This window comes from Rhyacophila brunnea, unplaced genomic scaffold (assembly GCF_057557595.1).
Source record: "Rhyacophila brunnea isolate RB1 unplaced genomic scaffold, BYU_Rbru_1.0 scaffold_10, whole genome shotgun sequence".
In the NCBI taxonomy this organism is placed as follows: Eukaryota; Metazoa; Arthropoda; class Insecta; order Trichoptera; family Rhyacophilidae; genus Rhyacophila; species Rhyacophila brunnea.
Window position 1 is genome coordinate 37,240,569 of NW_028232752.1, and position 15,554 is coordinate 37,256,122.

Below are 15,554 nucleotides of genomic sequence, written 5' to 3' on the forward strand. Positions count from 1 at the left end.
TCCGATCCATAGGATACCATCGACGGGCAGTCCCAGAGGACGTGTTCAGCGTCTTATCTATCAAGGCTATCAAGCGAAAACCATGCAACTGAAACGGAATCGTATACGGTATTCCTAGAAGCTTGAGAATATTGTGCGTTCACTGGTACCTATATTAAAATGGCTCCAAATTATTGACGATAAAAAAACATGATGTAATATTCTGCCAAATACAGACGCAGTGTTTGCCTCCATGATAAAAATAAATGCATTCTTACCCTATGTAAAATAATAAGCGTTTATTTCGTGCATTTTCCTCCCCTAGTCGAGTCTAGTATTACCGAAAAAGGAAACCCCAGGATGTAGGGTTGGAAGGGTGAGTGTACATAAATAAATAACAATGTCACCATGGATTCGCAGGTAAACAAATCTATCAAGATCAAACAAATTGCAGTCACATATCAGACGGGGAAATTCATAACCGAGGCGATCCATCAAAATAAGGCACCGGTTATTTTTAACAGTGGATCGGCGGTGGTTCTTCCCCTTTGGCTGGTTGACTTCGCATCCATCACTAAGTTGGGAGGGTAGATTTTTAGGGTTGGATTCGGGCACCGGAAATCTACTCCTTTTGGAAATATATGCTAATTTTATACTACACAGCGCATTGAATCTTCAGGCCACTTTACGTTATGTACTTGCGGAAATAATAGAGCAAGTATTTAATTATTACTAATTTAAGATATATAACTTGAAAATATTTCAGATATATACCCACTAGAAAAAATCATATTAGAAAAAAATATGATGCTCGACAGGATATGAACCGTATAACCACTTCCACTGGTTATACATATGATATACATATATATATAGATGGAATAAAAGAAATGGTATATTAAAAATTGTTAGCAAGTTCAAGAAGACGTTATAACTAAAATATTAATTTGTCGAGAGCTGGGCGTCGGTTAGTAATTAATTAATATTCCTTGGTTTAATACAAACAACCGATAGTCAATAATAACGCAATTTGATAAGCATTTCATGTATGACCTACTAGTTTAAATTTTCGTAATTAGATAGGAGGCTCGTAGCATAATTGGTTAATGCAGAGTTGGCGCGATACCAGTGGTTATACGGGTTCAAATCCCGTCGAACATCGTATTTTTTCAATGATTTTTTCTAGTGGGAATATATCTGAAGTGTTTTCAAGTTATGTATGTTCAATATATGGAATGTTAAATTCTCAAAATCTTGTGAATTATTCGTTGAAGAAGAGAAATGGTTTATTAAATTTTGCTAATTTGTATAATACAACCTTCCACTACAATAGCGAGAGAGACAATAATAGGCGATATTTAAACGAGAGCCGAGTTCAGTATTAAAAACAGCAAAATTAAAATTTAAATTTTTGCATTTATAAATACATTTATTTATAGAGATATTTAATAACTACATCAAAATTAATATTATAAAATGTAAAAAGTACGATGCATGTTAACAATTTCATAATAATGGCAGAGGGAGAGAATGATCCATGTACGAAGTGATCGTTCAAAGTGAATTCATGTTTAGTGTAAAGGTGAGAAATATTTGGAATACACTAGGCATAAATATTACTGTAAAATAAAAATATTTTTGATGAATGTAATTTGTAGGTGAAATAAGAAAACAAAACTGAAAAATTTCTATAGGTATGGTTCTTTTACGAACCGTTGACTTAAACTTGGAGATACCTAGCGAATCATGATATGTTGCAGAATACGTAAAAGACATTAACGTGAATCTGGAATAAGCACTCAAGATTATTTTGTCAACCACATTTATAATATATGATAATGTAATATGTTCTATGTATTGTATGTTACAATATTTACGTCAACACGTCAGCAGAATAGATTGATAATGTTGTAAAGAGACAAACGCAAATTAGCTATAAGTATGGACCATACTGCAATGTAGGTAGAGTGAATTTTTCAAACACATTCAATACACCATATAGATCTAAAAATGGAGTCAGATTTCAATGAGCATTTTCGTTTAAGCAAATTTTGCCACCAAGGAGTAAATAAAAATATATTATAAAAAATCGGTCAATTTAAATACTCAACCACCGTGCTAAGGTGGGGAAAAATATTTAGAATAAGGGAAATAAATGAAAATCGCCCTGAAATGAAATATTGCACATTGATGCAAAAACAATTTCTAAGAAATTACGCGCGGAAAGTTACGACATCTCGGGGATATTTTTGAAATAAGCCGTGAAATTAATGACAATAATAAATTTCACTTGTGTACCTTTCACTGACAAATGCCACGGCAGCCATTTGACGAAAACAAAGATTCTAGGCCTGCTATAACAAATATTTCCTGTACAGTGGCGCCACTAAACATTAAGAGCCTCCCCCATTACAAAGAAAATCGGACATATCCAGCTGTGACCATAAAAACGGTGTTGCAGGAGAATTTTGAATATGAGACATTTCGTTAAACCGAATTTAATTAATTGTTTCTGGATTACATTCCGAAGATTAGTGAATTTTAGGGTGGTCACGATCCTCAGCCACGAGGGAACGATGAAAAAGATAGGAAAGGATTACATTTATTTGAATAGAACCAGTTTCATTTCCATTTAAGTCTCATGTTGGGAATGTCCTGAATTCTGATTTGCTATGTCCACAATGGTTTCTTTTTTTTTAATGAATTAATTTAAATATTTCTAACAATCTTCTTCTCCTTTTGCACTATATCCGTTACCGGACGTTAGAAATGATTTTGGGAATCTTTTTTCTATCTAACGCTGATTTATATTGAGCTCAAATCAATCTATGATTTTTGAGGTAGGTCCCTCTTCCCTCTTATACGACAAACGCATTGCTTAGCGAAAACCTTTATTTGAATATAATCATAAAAGCCCTAACACTACACCACATATTATGCAGAAGTAGACACTTTTTTATATATTATTAAACAACTCCACCTCGATAAAAAAACATTTTGTTATTGTATATTCACTATTATAATATACATATATTATTGAGGTAGTTAATCTTATAATAATTTCATTATGTGTCAGTAGTTACACTGTCAACATTGTTATATTTCGCTCTCCCCATTCCTAATATATCTGAGATCCGGGTCTCGCTTCATAATATGAAAAACAAATGAAAAGGTGGTCTCTTAAAAAACTTATTAGATTACGTAACGTGCTTCAAGAAAATTCTATAATATTGCGTTTTTCGCAGTCAGGTACAGATATAATGTGGTTGATAATTTATTGATACATCTTTATTTATGTATCTTAAATCTAAATCATCCACACAGTAGCATCCTATGGAGGTGAATCCTGGACCATAACGGTGGTTAATACAGAGATAATGGATAGGTTTTAAAGAAAGATCTTACGATGCATATATAGACCAGTAAACGATGGAGAAGTATGCAAAAATCGGTGCAAAGAGGTAGTGTGTTCTCTCTGAAATGATTGAAGACTATTCCTATACAAATATAAACTCCCACTGAGATGGTCGGTGCCCGGGATAAAATGATAAGCGACTCCTGCATTTTATAAAATATATTTTATGGAGAGATAGCAAAGGGGTGAAGAACCCTTTGGGAAGACGAGACGATGTAGGATAAGAGAAGGGTTTCCATGGTATTCTTCGTGGCAAATCAGAAGAGAGCAGCTAAGGATTGAGTGTCGTTGAGATGGCGAATGGCTCATTTGGGCTGAACCTACTGTCACTGGTGCCACGTGCAGACTTTTATCATGTCCACACGGTGAATACGTATATCCTGTATGATACCGTTCACATATTCAAAGGTAGATACATCCCTCAATGATGGCTGCCGTATGCTAACAGGATGCTTGAAATACCTACACCAGTCGCAAAAGTGCACATTCTGGCTGTAATAGCATCAGCGGATTTCTGTAGATAAGTAGTCGTCGATGTACATCACACAAAGTGTATGTGTGATTAAAGATACCTACTACATCGGGATAATTAGGCTTAAAATTTAGGAAAAGCTTCCTTAGGTCATCCACGGAAATTTCGGAACCGCCTGTAGTGGAAAGAATAGCAAGGTGGAGCAAAAGATGCTTCAAAAGAACCTTTCTCAATGGTGTCCGAAGAGAAGTTACCACTAGTGACTAGGGGAACGCGAGAATTCGCAGTGAGGACGATGAATTGGATACGAACTGGAGTAACTGGAACTAAAAACAAGAAGAAGTAGGTTTACTCCGATGAACCTTCAAAATGCGAATGTGCGCCGAGGAAACTGCGGAACATGTGATTGTCTGTCCATTCGTTGCATCTGGCTGCACCATCGATGGTATGTTTAAAGCCAATGCCGTGGCCATCACGGGAACCAAGGCGTGGTGGGAAAAGTCTAGGCGCATCTCTCTCACGGACACGATAGAAGAAACTTAAATAAAATAGGCTACATACATTTTGTAATTTATGCCAACGATGAGGATTCTCATATTATTATCACGAAGCCCCTTTACCTCGAATGTTTGTTAACATAGTACGCTACTGCTTCCGCTAAAAAGAAATATGACGGTAATATTTCATTCAATATTACAATAATGAAAATTAGCGAGAATCAATCAACTGTATGAAAAGGTGTTTCGAATTTCACGTTTCGTTTCGCAAATATAATCCAAACAAATGAATGCGTTCATTGAAATACGTTGTATTTGTATACGATACAAATCTACGTCAAATAATAATCGATATTCATATTTAATAAGCAGCATCAATGGAAATTCATTTAAATTATATTGTAAGATAGTATATTATTACAAGCACGTTTTTGTTATCTTGTTGGATTTGTTCGTCTGTTCTTTCTACTCTACTATTTCGCATGTTTGTTGCTTTATTTGTTCGACGGCCCAAATGGCCCCCCTTGCGTCTTGCTGGCATTGTGCACTGTAATACACGCACATAAAAATAGATAAATTAAAATAAATCGTACAAAATTTTGCACGCACTGCGCTGCACGCTTCTCTTGAATTCTTCTCGGACGTAGTGCCATCTGTCATTCAACAACATAAATAATTTCGTTCTGTTTGAAATACGAACGACGGTTAAATATGTTCATACAAAAATAATAAAATCGCGATTAAAAAATGGGAGGATGGGGGTAGGAAAATGAAAATTTGAGGTTATAGGTATTTTTTTATGCCAACTAATAAAAAAAATACAAAAATAAAATTGTCAAAAAAATAAAAGAAAATTTTTCTGGATAGAGATACCCTAATCACCTAGCGGTATGAAATATACTTGTTGACCTATTCTCATACCTAACAAATATACATAAAAAAAATCATAAAAATCGGTTGAGCCATTTCGGAGGAGTTCGACCACAAACATCGTGACACGAGATTTTTATATATATAGAGATAATGTTTTATGAAAGTACCTACATACTTTGGAACAATCGCTGAAATAAGTCTAGAAGACAAATACTAGACGAAATTGAATCGAACCCATACCGTAATCTCAGCGAGCAGACTGGCTCAAATACGATCCATGTCCTAATTTCCTAATGTAATACCTTTACTATAAGTCAGTGCTATTTTTAAGTCCATCTCATAATTTCGGCATGGATAGTATAATATTATATTATGATCGGGTAGCTTAATTGGCAAAACTGCTAGCCCGGAAGGTGATGAATGTGAGTTCAAGTACTATCCGATTATTTTTATTCCTATGATTTAACTAATAAGTATATTTCTGAGGTTGTTCCAAATCACGTAGGCATCAATGTTAATTCAAGATTGTTACATTCCGAAATCGTGTGTATTGCTTTGAATACAAATGATCTAATTAAAAGAATATCTGAAAATTTCATTCAACATTTGTCACGGTAATTTTTTTTTTTTAATATTTATTTTGTTTTAAATTTAAAAATAATTAATTTTGGCGACGGTGTATTTTTAAAAATAAATCAGACGATTTATGTAAGAAACCGTTTAAGTCGCCAGTCTCGAGTATCGAACATGAAAATCACACAATATACTAGAACTATACTAGAGACCTTGATGATAGATGATGGTACATTATAGTGAAAACATGAGAAGTTCTCCGATGACCAAACATGCAAGGTTTGAACACTAAAATGTAGTTGAGTATAATGATGTTGTTGAATGTATCTAAGATTAACAATTTAAACGTATTAAACCCGTTTACACTACAAAAAGTTCTTATGAACCATGCTAGGTTTAGTAGAGGGAAATCCTGCGTTGTCAATAATTTGTAATAATAGAGTTAAATTGTCTGAATCATTAGTTATGGAAAAAGATTCACGCACACAATGGACGATTTTTTTGTTATCGAAGTGTGCGAAGAATCGTAGATGAATGGGATAGCGGATGAGAGAGAAGTGTGGGGATGTAAGAAAGAGAAACGTAGGGGAGGGGGAGAATTTACAAATAAGAGAGGATTTATTGAATGTTCTTTCGTACGAACATCTCCGATTCTTTTGATGGATTCTTGGGACCGGTTCTCAAACTATAATACATAAGTCGCGAACATAAGGCATACTATGAACAGATGTATTATTATGTTCGGGGTTAATAATTCTCACATAAATGTCCATACGGGTGGCTGAGGAAGGAAAATGATTGAAGGTTCGAAAACGGTCAAGACGACCCGGGTCTATATACTTAGCACTGAGTGAAGTATGAAATACCCACGTTGGCTTAGTTGGTAGAGCGGCCGTCACTGTAGGTCTCGGATACAGACTCTTCGGCTGGTACTGGCATTGTGTATTTGATCCAGTACGTTGATCTATTGGGCAGGGCGAATGGCTAATAACTGTATCTCATAGAAAATGTGTTACAATAACTTCCACTCTGTGAATGCCCATATGTTCCGATTAAGAGCGAACATAGTACTATACCTTTATAATTATGTATGTAATTATTAGATACGATATGTTTACAATTGTATTGAGAAGCTTTCATTAGAAAATGTATAATTTAGAATGCTATCCTGTTATTTTTCGGTATAGGGATATAAAAAATATTATTTTTATATGCCTATAGAAAAACCCGAAGGAATCAAGATAAAAAAATCTATATAGTCAAAACTTCACCAGTGTGAAGGTATGCGATTATGTAGTACTTATATGAAAAAAGTTGTTAAAAGATCGAATAAATTTTGAGAACCACTGTTTTAATATAAATATGAATAACAAAAGGTTTACAAAAAGCCCGACGCTATACAAGAGAAATATTTTTCATTTCAACAGGTTGGACATGGGAGTTCTATTAATAAAAACGACAATGAATAATATACACAATTGGCGTTTTCTTACAAATATATTTCAATTGTGCGACACAGATCCAGACATTATTTTATTTAAAGAAGTCATAAAAAATTAAATAATAGGTAATCTAAATTATCAAAATTACAGAATATCGTAAAGAAAACACCGGCAACCTTGAGGTTTAGGTACCTTAGGTACTTAGCATTTGATTAACGATAACCAATTTATTACTAAAGTAAAAATTGTAAATAATTATATTGAATTGCATGCTTCGTAAGTCCGTCACAATGATATGACAGATGCCGACATCATTGATATACTCGACATCGACAGCGTTCTGTTGAACTAAAAATCTCCCGCTCTCGCACGTTATCACTAAAATTCCACTTCCATTGTTTACGTTTACACTACGAGTACATACAGCGCTATGCGACCGCAGCCATGCCATGTTGGTTCTAGAATAGAACATGTATTTCCCTAACAAGGAATCCCATTTTTATTAAATAAAAATCCGGATTGTTGAAAGATGTTATCCATATTATTTTCAAACATAACTATATATAGCTCTTTTGTTATCTCCACACATAGCATTCGGCATAAATGTAATATTATTAAACATACATAATTTTAAAAACACTTCTGAGAAAATATATTATGGCTAATAGAAAAAAAATCTTTTTGAAATTCAACCCGTATCTCTCGGGTATCGCGCCCACGCAGATATACCACTATGCCAAAGGAGTCATACTTAATTGCGACAAATTTTAACTAATGGCTTTTTAATATTCACTGAAGCGCTTTCCAAATTGAGCTACTATTGGCGATCGGCTTTCGTATTTTTAAACAAAGTAGGTATTACTATGATTACTAACCGACGTCACGGATCACTCCAATATTTTTTGTTGTAATTTACTTGAACTTGCTAATAATTTTTAATTAACAAAGTATTTTTTTTTATTCAACGATTAATTCACAAGAATTAAGAATGTAACATCATGATTATTGAACATCCATAAGTTTGAAAACACTTCTGAGAAAATATATTATAACTAATAGAAAAGTTAATGTTAAAAGTCAAAACCTGTCATATATGTATTTACATGACTGGTGAATATAAAGAGATCAATAATTTTCATAAATTGTAAAATTAGTAATCTGTTCAATAATTAGTGATTCATAAATTAATAATATATAATATGCATACGTTTCGTCTACACTCTACATCTTTATCAGTATGATCATGATCCATACAACATGATGTTTTCATTTGCATTGTAGATATTACCAACAACTATCCCGATGGTAATCAAAAATTTCATATAGACAAGTCGCGCTTGTATACAATTAAAATATACTATTAGGTATAATAGGGTACACACCTGAAGATTTTCCGAGTGATTTTTTCTGCCGCTTCTTCCTGCATTCCTTCCTGTCCTTAATAAAGTCGAGCTCCAGAAGGCGATTCACGAAGCGTTGTTTGGGTCGCTTTAATGGCATTCTGGAGATTATTTCTCCGATCGGATCTAAGGGGAGAATGAAAACGGGGGATGGAGGTTTAGAACCGAAAGAGATTAAAGAGAAGAACCACTTTAGTGTGCATTATTAAAATATATTAAGCGATGCAGTCAGCAACAATGAGGGGTGGATTTGATTGACTGGAAAATGGCGAACAGAGAAGCAATAATAATGATCGTTAATTAAATTGAAAAATTAATTGGAGTATTAATCAGTATTTTATTGCACTGGCTATCTTCTAAGCTTTATAAATGAAATTATAAAAGCATTATGCAAAGTCACGGCACAATGTTTCTAAGAAGTAGGTAGTAAAAATGTATATAAATTAGCCAGGTATGTGCGAACATAGCAGATTTTTGGTCCAAATTCCGGAAAACAGATAAGCCGAATTTTAATACATAGAATAGACATATTATTCGCTCAGATATTTATATGAACAAAATACCTATTTGCGGCAAATATATTTAAGTGTTTTATTTGTCTTAACACTCTAAGCCAATGATACTCAACCTTTTTTAAACTTCGGGCCAGATACATATATTTGTAAAGTAACGCGGGCCGCATCACTAATGGTGTGACGAAAAAAATCATGAAACCCCCCCTTTTTTACACAACATTTTTGAGATTTTAAAAATTATAAACAAAAGTAATGTGTATCCAAGCGTTTATTTCAAAATTAAAAATCATGCTCCTGATAATAAATGTGTTTCGGGCCGCACATAAATGCTTAAAGGGCCGCATGTGGCCCGCGGGCCGCAGGTTGAGTATCGCTGCTCTAAGCGAAAAGAATGATTACTCATCACTGCCTTAAGTTAAGTAAAAATAAAAACAAATTGCAAGTTCAGACCAGTCTCCCGATTCAATTCTTCCCAAAGTGTTTTAAGCATTTCATCTTCTTCTTCAGTAAATTCGGCTGGAACGGATGTCTTCGCCTGCGCGTTACTCTTCTTTGTCGGCGCCTTGAAGATGAGACCGAGTTCTTTCAGTTTCTTGATAACTCCTCGTCTACTCTTGCTTTGGTCAACCATGTTCTCTTGGATCCAATCGATGACGTCTAAAACGAGAGAAAATAAAGATTTATTGGTCTTATGTAACACAGTGGAACTTCATTCAATTCAATTCAATTCAATTCAATTTTCAATTCAATTTATTTATTTTTTACATGTTGTGGACATTACAAATTATAAGTTTAAGACGTTCACAACATGACATAAAAAAAGAGATAGATAGTATGTTATTAAACAGTAGAAATATGTACATACAAAAATATTAATTATATAGGTACATGGAAATACACCGGATGAGTTAAACAGACCCTATTTTAAAAATTTATAAAATAACGTCCACCTATACTCATCCTCACGTAGGCGGAATATATCAACACCCGAAGCAATTTCGTTGAACATAGTTATCGCCCTCCCAATTGGCATTACCAGTGGCAGGTTGGTTCTGCACCTTGGGAGAATAAACAAGTGATGTTCTCTATTTCTAAGATAGTTATCAGGGACACACAGGTCAACACTGCCCAGAATGGCAGAGTTCTCATTTATACCTCGTATAAGTCGAAAAAAATACATAGCGAAATAAAGATTTCTTCTAAATTGCAAACTGCAGTATGTAAGCATGTCTAAGAGAAAGTCAGTTGGATAAAGCCACGGATAGTATCCGTACAACCTCAAATAAAGGAGTCTCAAGAATTTCTTCTGAACCCTCTCCACCATAAGGCCATACTTCAACTGATGCGGTGCCCAAACAATAGACCCACTCTCAAGTCTGCTTCGAACTAAAGAATTAAATAAAAGTTTTAATACCGTAACATCCGAAAAGACCCGGGAAGTACGCATGACGAAGCCCAACATTTTAAGCGCCATGTTACTCGTACAAATGGCAACTATATGGCTAATAAATGTCAGTTTACTCTCAAACCTAATGCCAAGATCCCTTACAGATGATATTCGTGACAGAACTCTGCCATGCATCGAGTATTGGAAAAACAACACTTTTGAGGCTCTGGTAAACGACAAAAGATTCATTGTTCTATATAATGATTCTCTAACACCATGTAGGTACCGAAGTATGTCGTACGGTTATAACCAAAACGATATCTAGCTTTATATTAGGTCCCACTTTCACAAAAAAAAAAAATTCAAGATATTCAGCGTTTATTTGGTGGTCATTCATGACATTTTAAAAACATTGTACGATGTTATAGTAATAATTGTTATATGAGGGTTGAAATATATGGAAATTAAACTAAAATAATTACAACATAAAAAGAACTTTTTATATACGACGTTTTTAAATTTTCTGTTGAATCATACAAACTTGACAATTCTATGTATTAATAAATACTTTTTTTGTACTTGATAGAAATACTGAATAAATATAGAATATTGAAATGTCATTTTGACATTTCATATTGATTTCTATAATAACGCACGTATATATTAATAATTTAGTTGCTAGGACCCCCTTAGCAACCAAAAATAGTGTTTTACTTTTTACGATTTTTTTCCGAAATAACTTTCCATACAAAACAGAATTAACTGAAAATGAAATCAATTCTGCTTAAAGATGGCTAAAAGTATTAAAAGAATGCATTGCCGTGGTGTTTCTATTTCTAATTCTAAAAGTTTCAAATGTCTATCTAGTCGGGAAGTTAATCGATTGCAAGATTTGTATATGTTTTCTTGTTTGTCCAAAACAAGAAAAAAATTGTACTGGACAAATAAGAATACGAGCTAATAAAAACGTGGTAAAAAGGACCCATGACCTGCCGTATAAATTCGATGAAAATTATTTGGTATTGCAGATTCATTTGGAGCCAACTTTACTATTTTCACAAGAATCAGTCAAATACCGTGAGCATTTCAACACAAGTTTTCATTCACTCAAATAGCATACAATTACTATTATTCTGCACAATTCAATGAAGTTAATAAATCCGTTAAATACCTATAACTTCAAATTGCACAATATGACGATGAACGATCATGAGTGGACATGAGAAACAGGCTATCATGAAATGATTGGCTGATAAATTGTCAAACTGGCTTCTCAATATTACCAGAATATTTAGATGAACAATAAAAAATATTCCAAGCATGTGTGTCATTTGTACAACAAAGATTGCACTAACAGAAAAGCCAGCATACTTAAATTCCAATTTGCCAACTTACAAAATATTATGTTTGCTTTGTTATTCAAATCTAACACACTAAAAACGTTAAAAAATAACGTAAAAAGTATTTTAATATTAAAATTTCAAATGGCACCCTCTTGTTATCGGAAAATTCTTTATTACTCAAATTATTAAACCCAAAATGACTGAACTATTGGATCCAACTTTACAACGAACGAAAATCAATAAGGTTAAGATTGTATTAAGTGACTCCGCAGTGAGAGCAAACAACAAGCGTTTTATTAAAAAATGTAAAAGAATCCATTTATTGCATACTTTACATATTTTTTCTATTCTCTTTTAAGGGAATATTTACATCGACATTTTATTATTGGTCCCGCGAGCATTGTCGAACTTCGGTGGAGGGAAATTCGAACAAAATCTACGCCTCGATCATAACTTTAAATCGATTCTGGAAATACACGACTTTTTTATTTTCTAGCACCGCAAGATAGTTTAGTTTACCTTACCGTTCTTCAAGGAAGTTCAACATAATATAAGCATGCATACATAAGTTACAGCCAGGCGAATGAAATAAGCAGCAGTATGAGAAGTTTATGTAACTTAGGAGAGAAAAAATAAATTATATTTTGGAGTAGGTAGGCGAGTAAGTGTATAATAAAAATTTGTGATGCAATGATTTACAAAAAATGATGCTTGTTATCAAAATGACAACTATCCAATATTTGAACAAACATAACTTGAAAACACCCACTAGAAAAAAATATATTTGAAAAAAATACGATGCTCGAAGGGACACTGGTATCGCGCCAATTGTGCATTAACCGATTATGCTAAGAGCCTCCTATTTAATTAAGACAATTTAAACTAGTAATTGCGTTATTATTGACTATCGGTTTTTGTGTGTTAAATAAAGGAATATTAATTACGTTAGTTACAAACCGGCGCCCGGCTCTCGCCAAAATATTTTAGTTATAACGTCTACTTGAACTTGCTAATATTTTTTAATAAACCATTTCTTTTATTCATCGAATAATTCACAAGATTTTGAGAATGTTTTTGAAGGGTATATATCTGAGGTGTTTCCAAGTTATGGATGTTCAATATATGGAATGTTACATTCTCAAAATCTTGTGAATTATTCGTTTCATAAAAGAAATGGTTATTATCCAATATTTATTATTCATATTGATGAAAAACACTATAGATGTTTTTATTGATTATTAATATTTCTAAAAGTATTGTAAAAACAATAGATTACCAAGATAATACGGACCGTTTTTAATTCTAATCGTAAATGAGTTAGGTAGGTAATAAAAGTTCTACATCTGATTATACACAAAGAATTCCTACATCATAAGCATGGCCCCCTCATCCTGAAGCGGGCCCTCCTACCTATCACTAAGAATAAAGGCAGTATGACGCTTTACAGTAGCGTTTTCCAAATGGTGTACGCGGTAAAATTAATGTGTATATTTCGTGTTTTCTGTATCCATTTGAATTATGGAGTTGACGAGTATTGATACACAATTAAAAATTGTATTGTACAACCACATCATTTTAAATAATAACATTATTTGAAGGAAAATAGCGCCGCATGCGACTTTTTTAAAGCAAATTTGTGATGTGTGTTTATCTCACTTATCTCGCCGGGCCCCTCTTGAGCTCGGGCTTCCAGGCTAGGCCTTTCAGCCCCCCTTGTGGGGGCCATGATCATAAGCATCGAAAAATGGGATGAAAAGAAATAGAAAGTGGTGAGTCGACCGAACGATATATTTCTTCATCCCTTGCAGCTGTCTTCTATGGAGGGTTGGCGACCAAATTACGGTACATTCCGCTATCTCGGGCTAGTCGTATCCGCTCACCAAAGCCGTTGAATTTAATTCACTCAAAGAGGTTGCGTGAATCTCTTATTATCAACGCATTTGTTGCTCAAATAAGTTTGTTTAATGGAAGATATTAATTCCTTTGAATTATTGACTCACATCCTCACTGGTAACGTGATCAGATCTACAAATCCTCATAATACGTCGATACAGCCACATTTCGAAAGCCTACGGTTTTCTGATGGTCCATTATAATATATTCCAATGAGGATATAATGTAGCACCTGATCGACCTCTGTCTTGTACTCAAACTTGTCTCGATTATAGAAGAGATGTTTAATTTACATTTGAAATGCCACAGGCAAAATACCGCAATATACAAGTATCATTTCTTACAAAAGTCTGATGATCAGATTTCCTACAGGAAAGGGAAGTTAAAGAAGAGGAAATAGTAATCTAATACAAGGTATTTTCGTAAATACGAGTTTGCAGACATATTATAATTGAATTAGCTTGAAGAGACATTTATCCAGCACTGTGTTGATGATGACGACTAGACACCACAAAAGAATATTATTTACTTATTAGTCTTACTATACGATTTTGTATTATAAAAAGTACCTACGTACCAAATGTGTATCATATAATATTACGTAGAATGGAAAATATAAAAGTTGGACTTATTGATTTTCCGAGCGTTTGATATAGAAAATTGTATACGCTGTATGGAAGAAAAGAATTTAACATGTATATTTTATAAGAAATATCGAGGAATTGTGTCAACATAAATAGAGCCAATTCAAAAGAGAAGTTTATTCAAAGCTATTCATGAGGAAAGAATGCAGCGTAAGGATTTTCCAAGGAGATGGTCGAACCAAACCCATGCCGACAGAATTGAAAAAATAGGATGCAGCGCTATCGGTGTATTTATACAGTATTTGGCCGTATTATTATATTACGAACATTCCGTACCTAATTGAATATCTATTACTGTATTTTATTATGATTATCATGAGCCAATCGTGCAGCAGAATTAAAATCTCGTCTTAAGTCCCTTCGGCCGTGAGTTCTAAATTAAGGCTATACAAAATTGATATGTTAATTATATTGTTACGTAATATATTACACAGTGAAAACTTATTTACATATTCCGATGTTTGCTCATACACGACCGAAAGGTTTTACTGACAAAACATACTATGGCACATACTGAAGAAACCCGAAAAATGTGATAAATGTTATTAATCACTTGGTGCATGATGGTGTTAATCAGGGCTCGAGATTCAAATTCAAATTAATTTATTTTACATAATGAACATAACAATTTATAAATTCAAAGCGTTCGCGGCATGACATAAAAAAAGTGTTAACAATTTTTAAAATAAAAATACAGAGCAATGTGAGTTAATAATACAATAAGTATTAAATGAAAAATAAAATAACAAAAATAAAAGTAGATAAAAGCACGCAGAGTGAACTATGTTGATAGACACTATCTTAAAAACTTATAAAACAACGTCCACCTAAATTCACCTTCACGTAAGTGGAATATATCAATATCCGAAGCAATTTCATTAAACATAGTTATTGCCCTCCCAATTGGCATTACAAATGGCAGGTTAGTTCTGCACCTGGGAGAACAAACAACGGATGCTCTCGATTCCTAAGATAATTATCAGAGAGACACAAGCCAACACCACCAGGAATGGCAGAGTTTCCATTTACGCCGCGTATAATATGTGGCTAAATAAAGAATCCATCTAAATTTAAAGCTACAGTATAGTACAGCAAGCATACCTAAAACTCAGTCGGATAGA

At 33.6% G+C, this 15,554-nt stretch overlaps 1 protein-coding gene across 1 annotated transcript in view; it reads right to left on the minus strand.

Annotated features, from left to right (window-relative positions):
• timeout (circadian regulator timeout) overlaps positions 1–15,554 on the minus strand; it is a 569,744-nt gene that overhangs the window by 21,200 nt on the left and 532,990 nt on the right. Inside the window, exons 17-18 of the mRNA XM_085954028.1 lie at positions 9,617–9,823; positions 8,634–8,777 (exon numbers count right to left, since the gene is read on the minus strand). Of these exons, the coding sequence (XP_085810154.1) occupies positions 8,634–8,777; positions 9,617–9,823 (351 nt within the window). The remainder of the gene's footprint in view (positions 1–8,633; positions 8,778–9,616; positions 9,824–15,554) is intronic.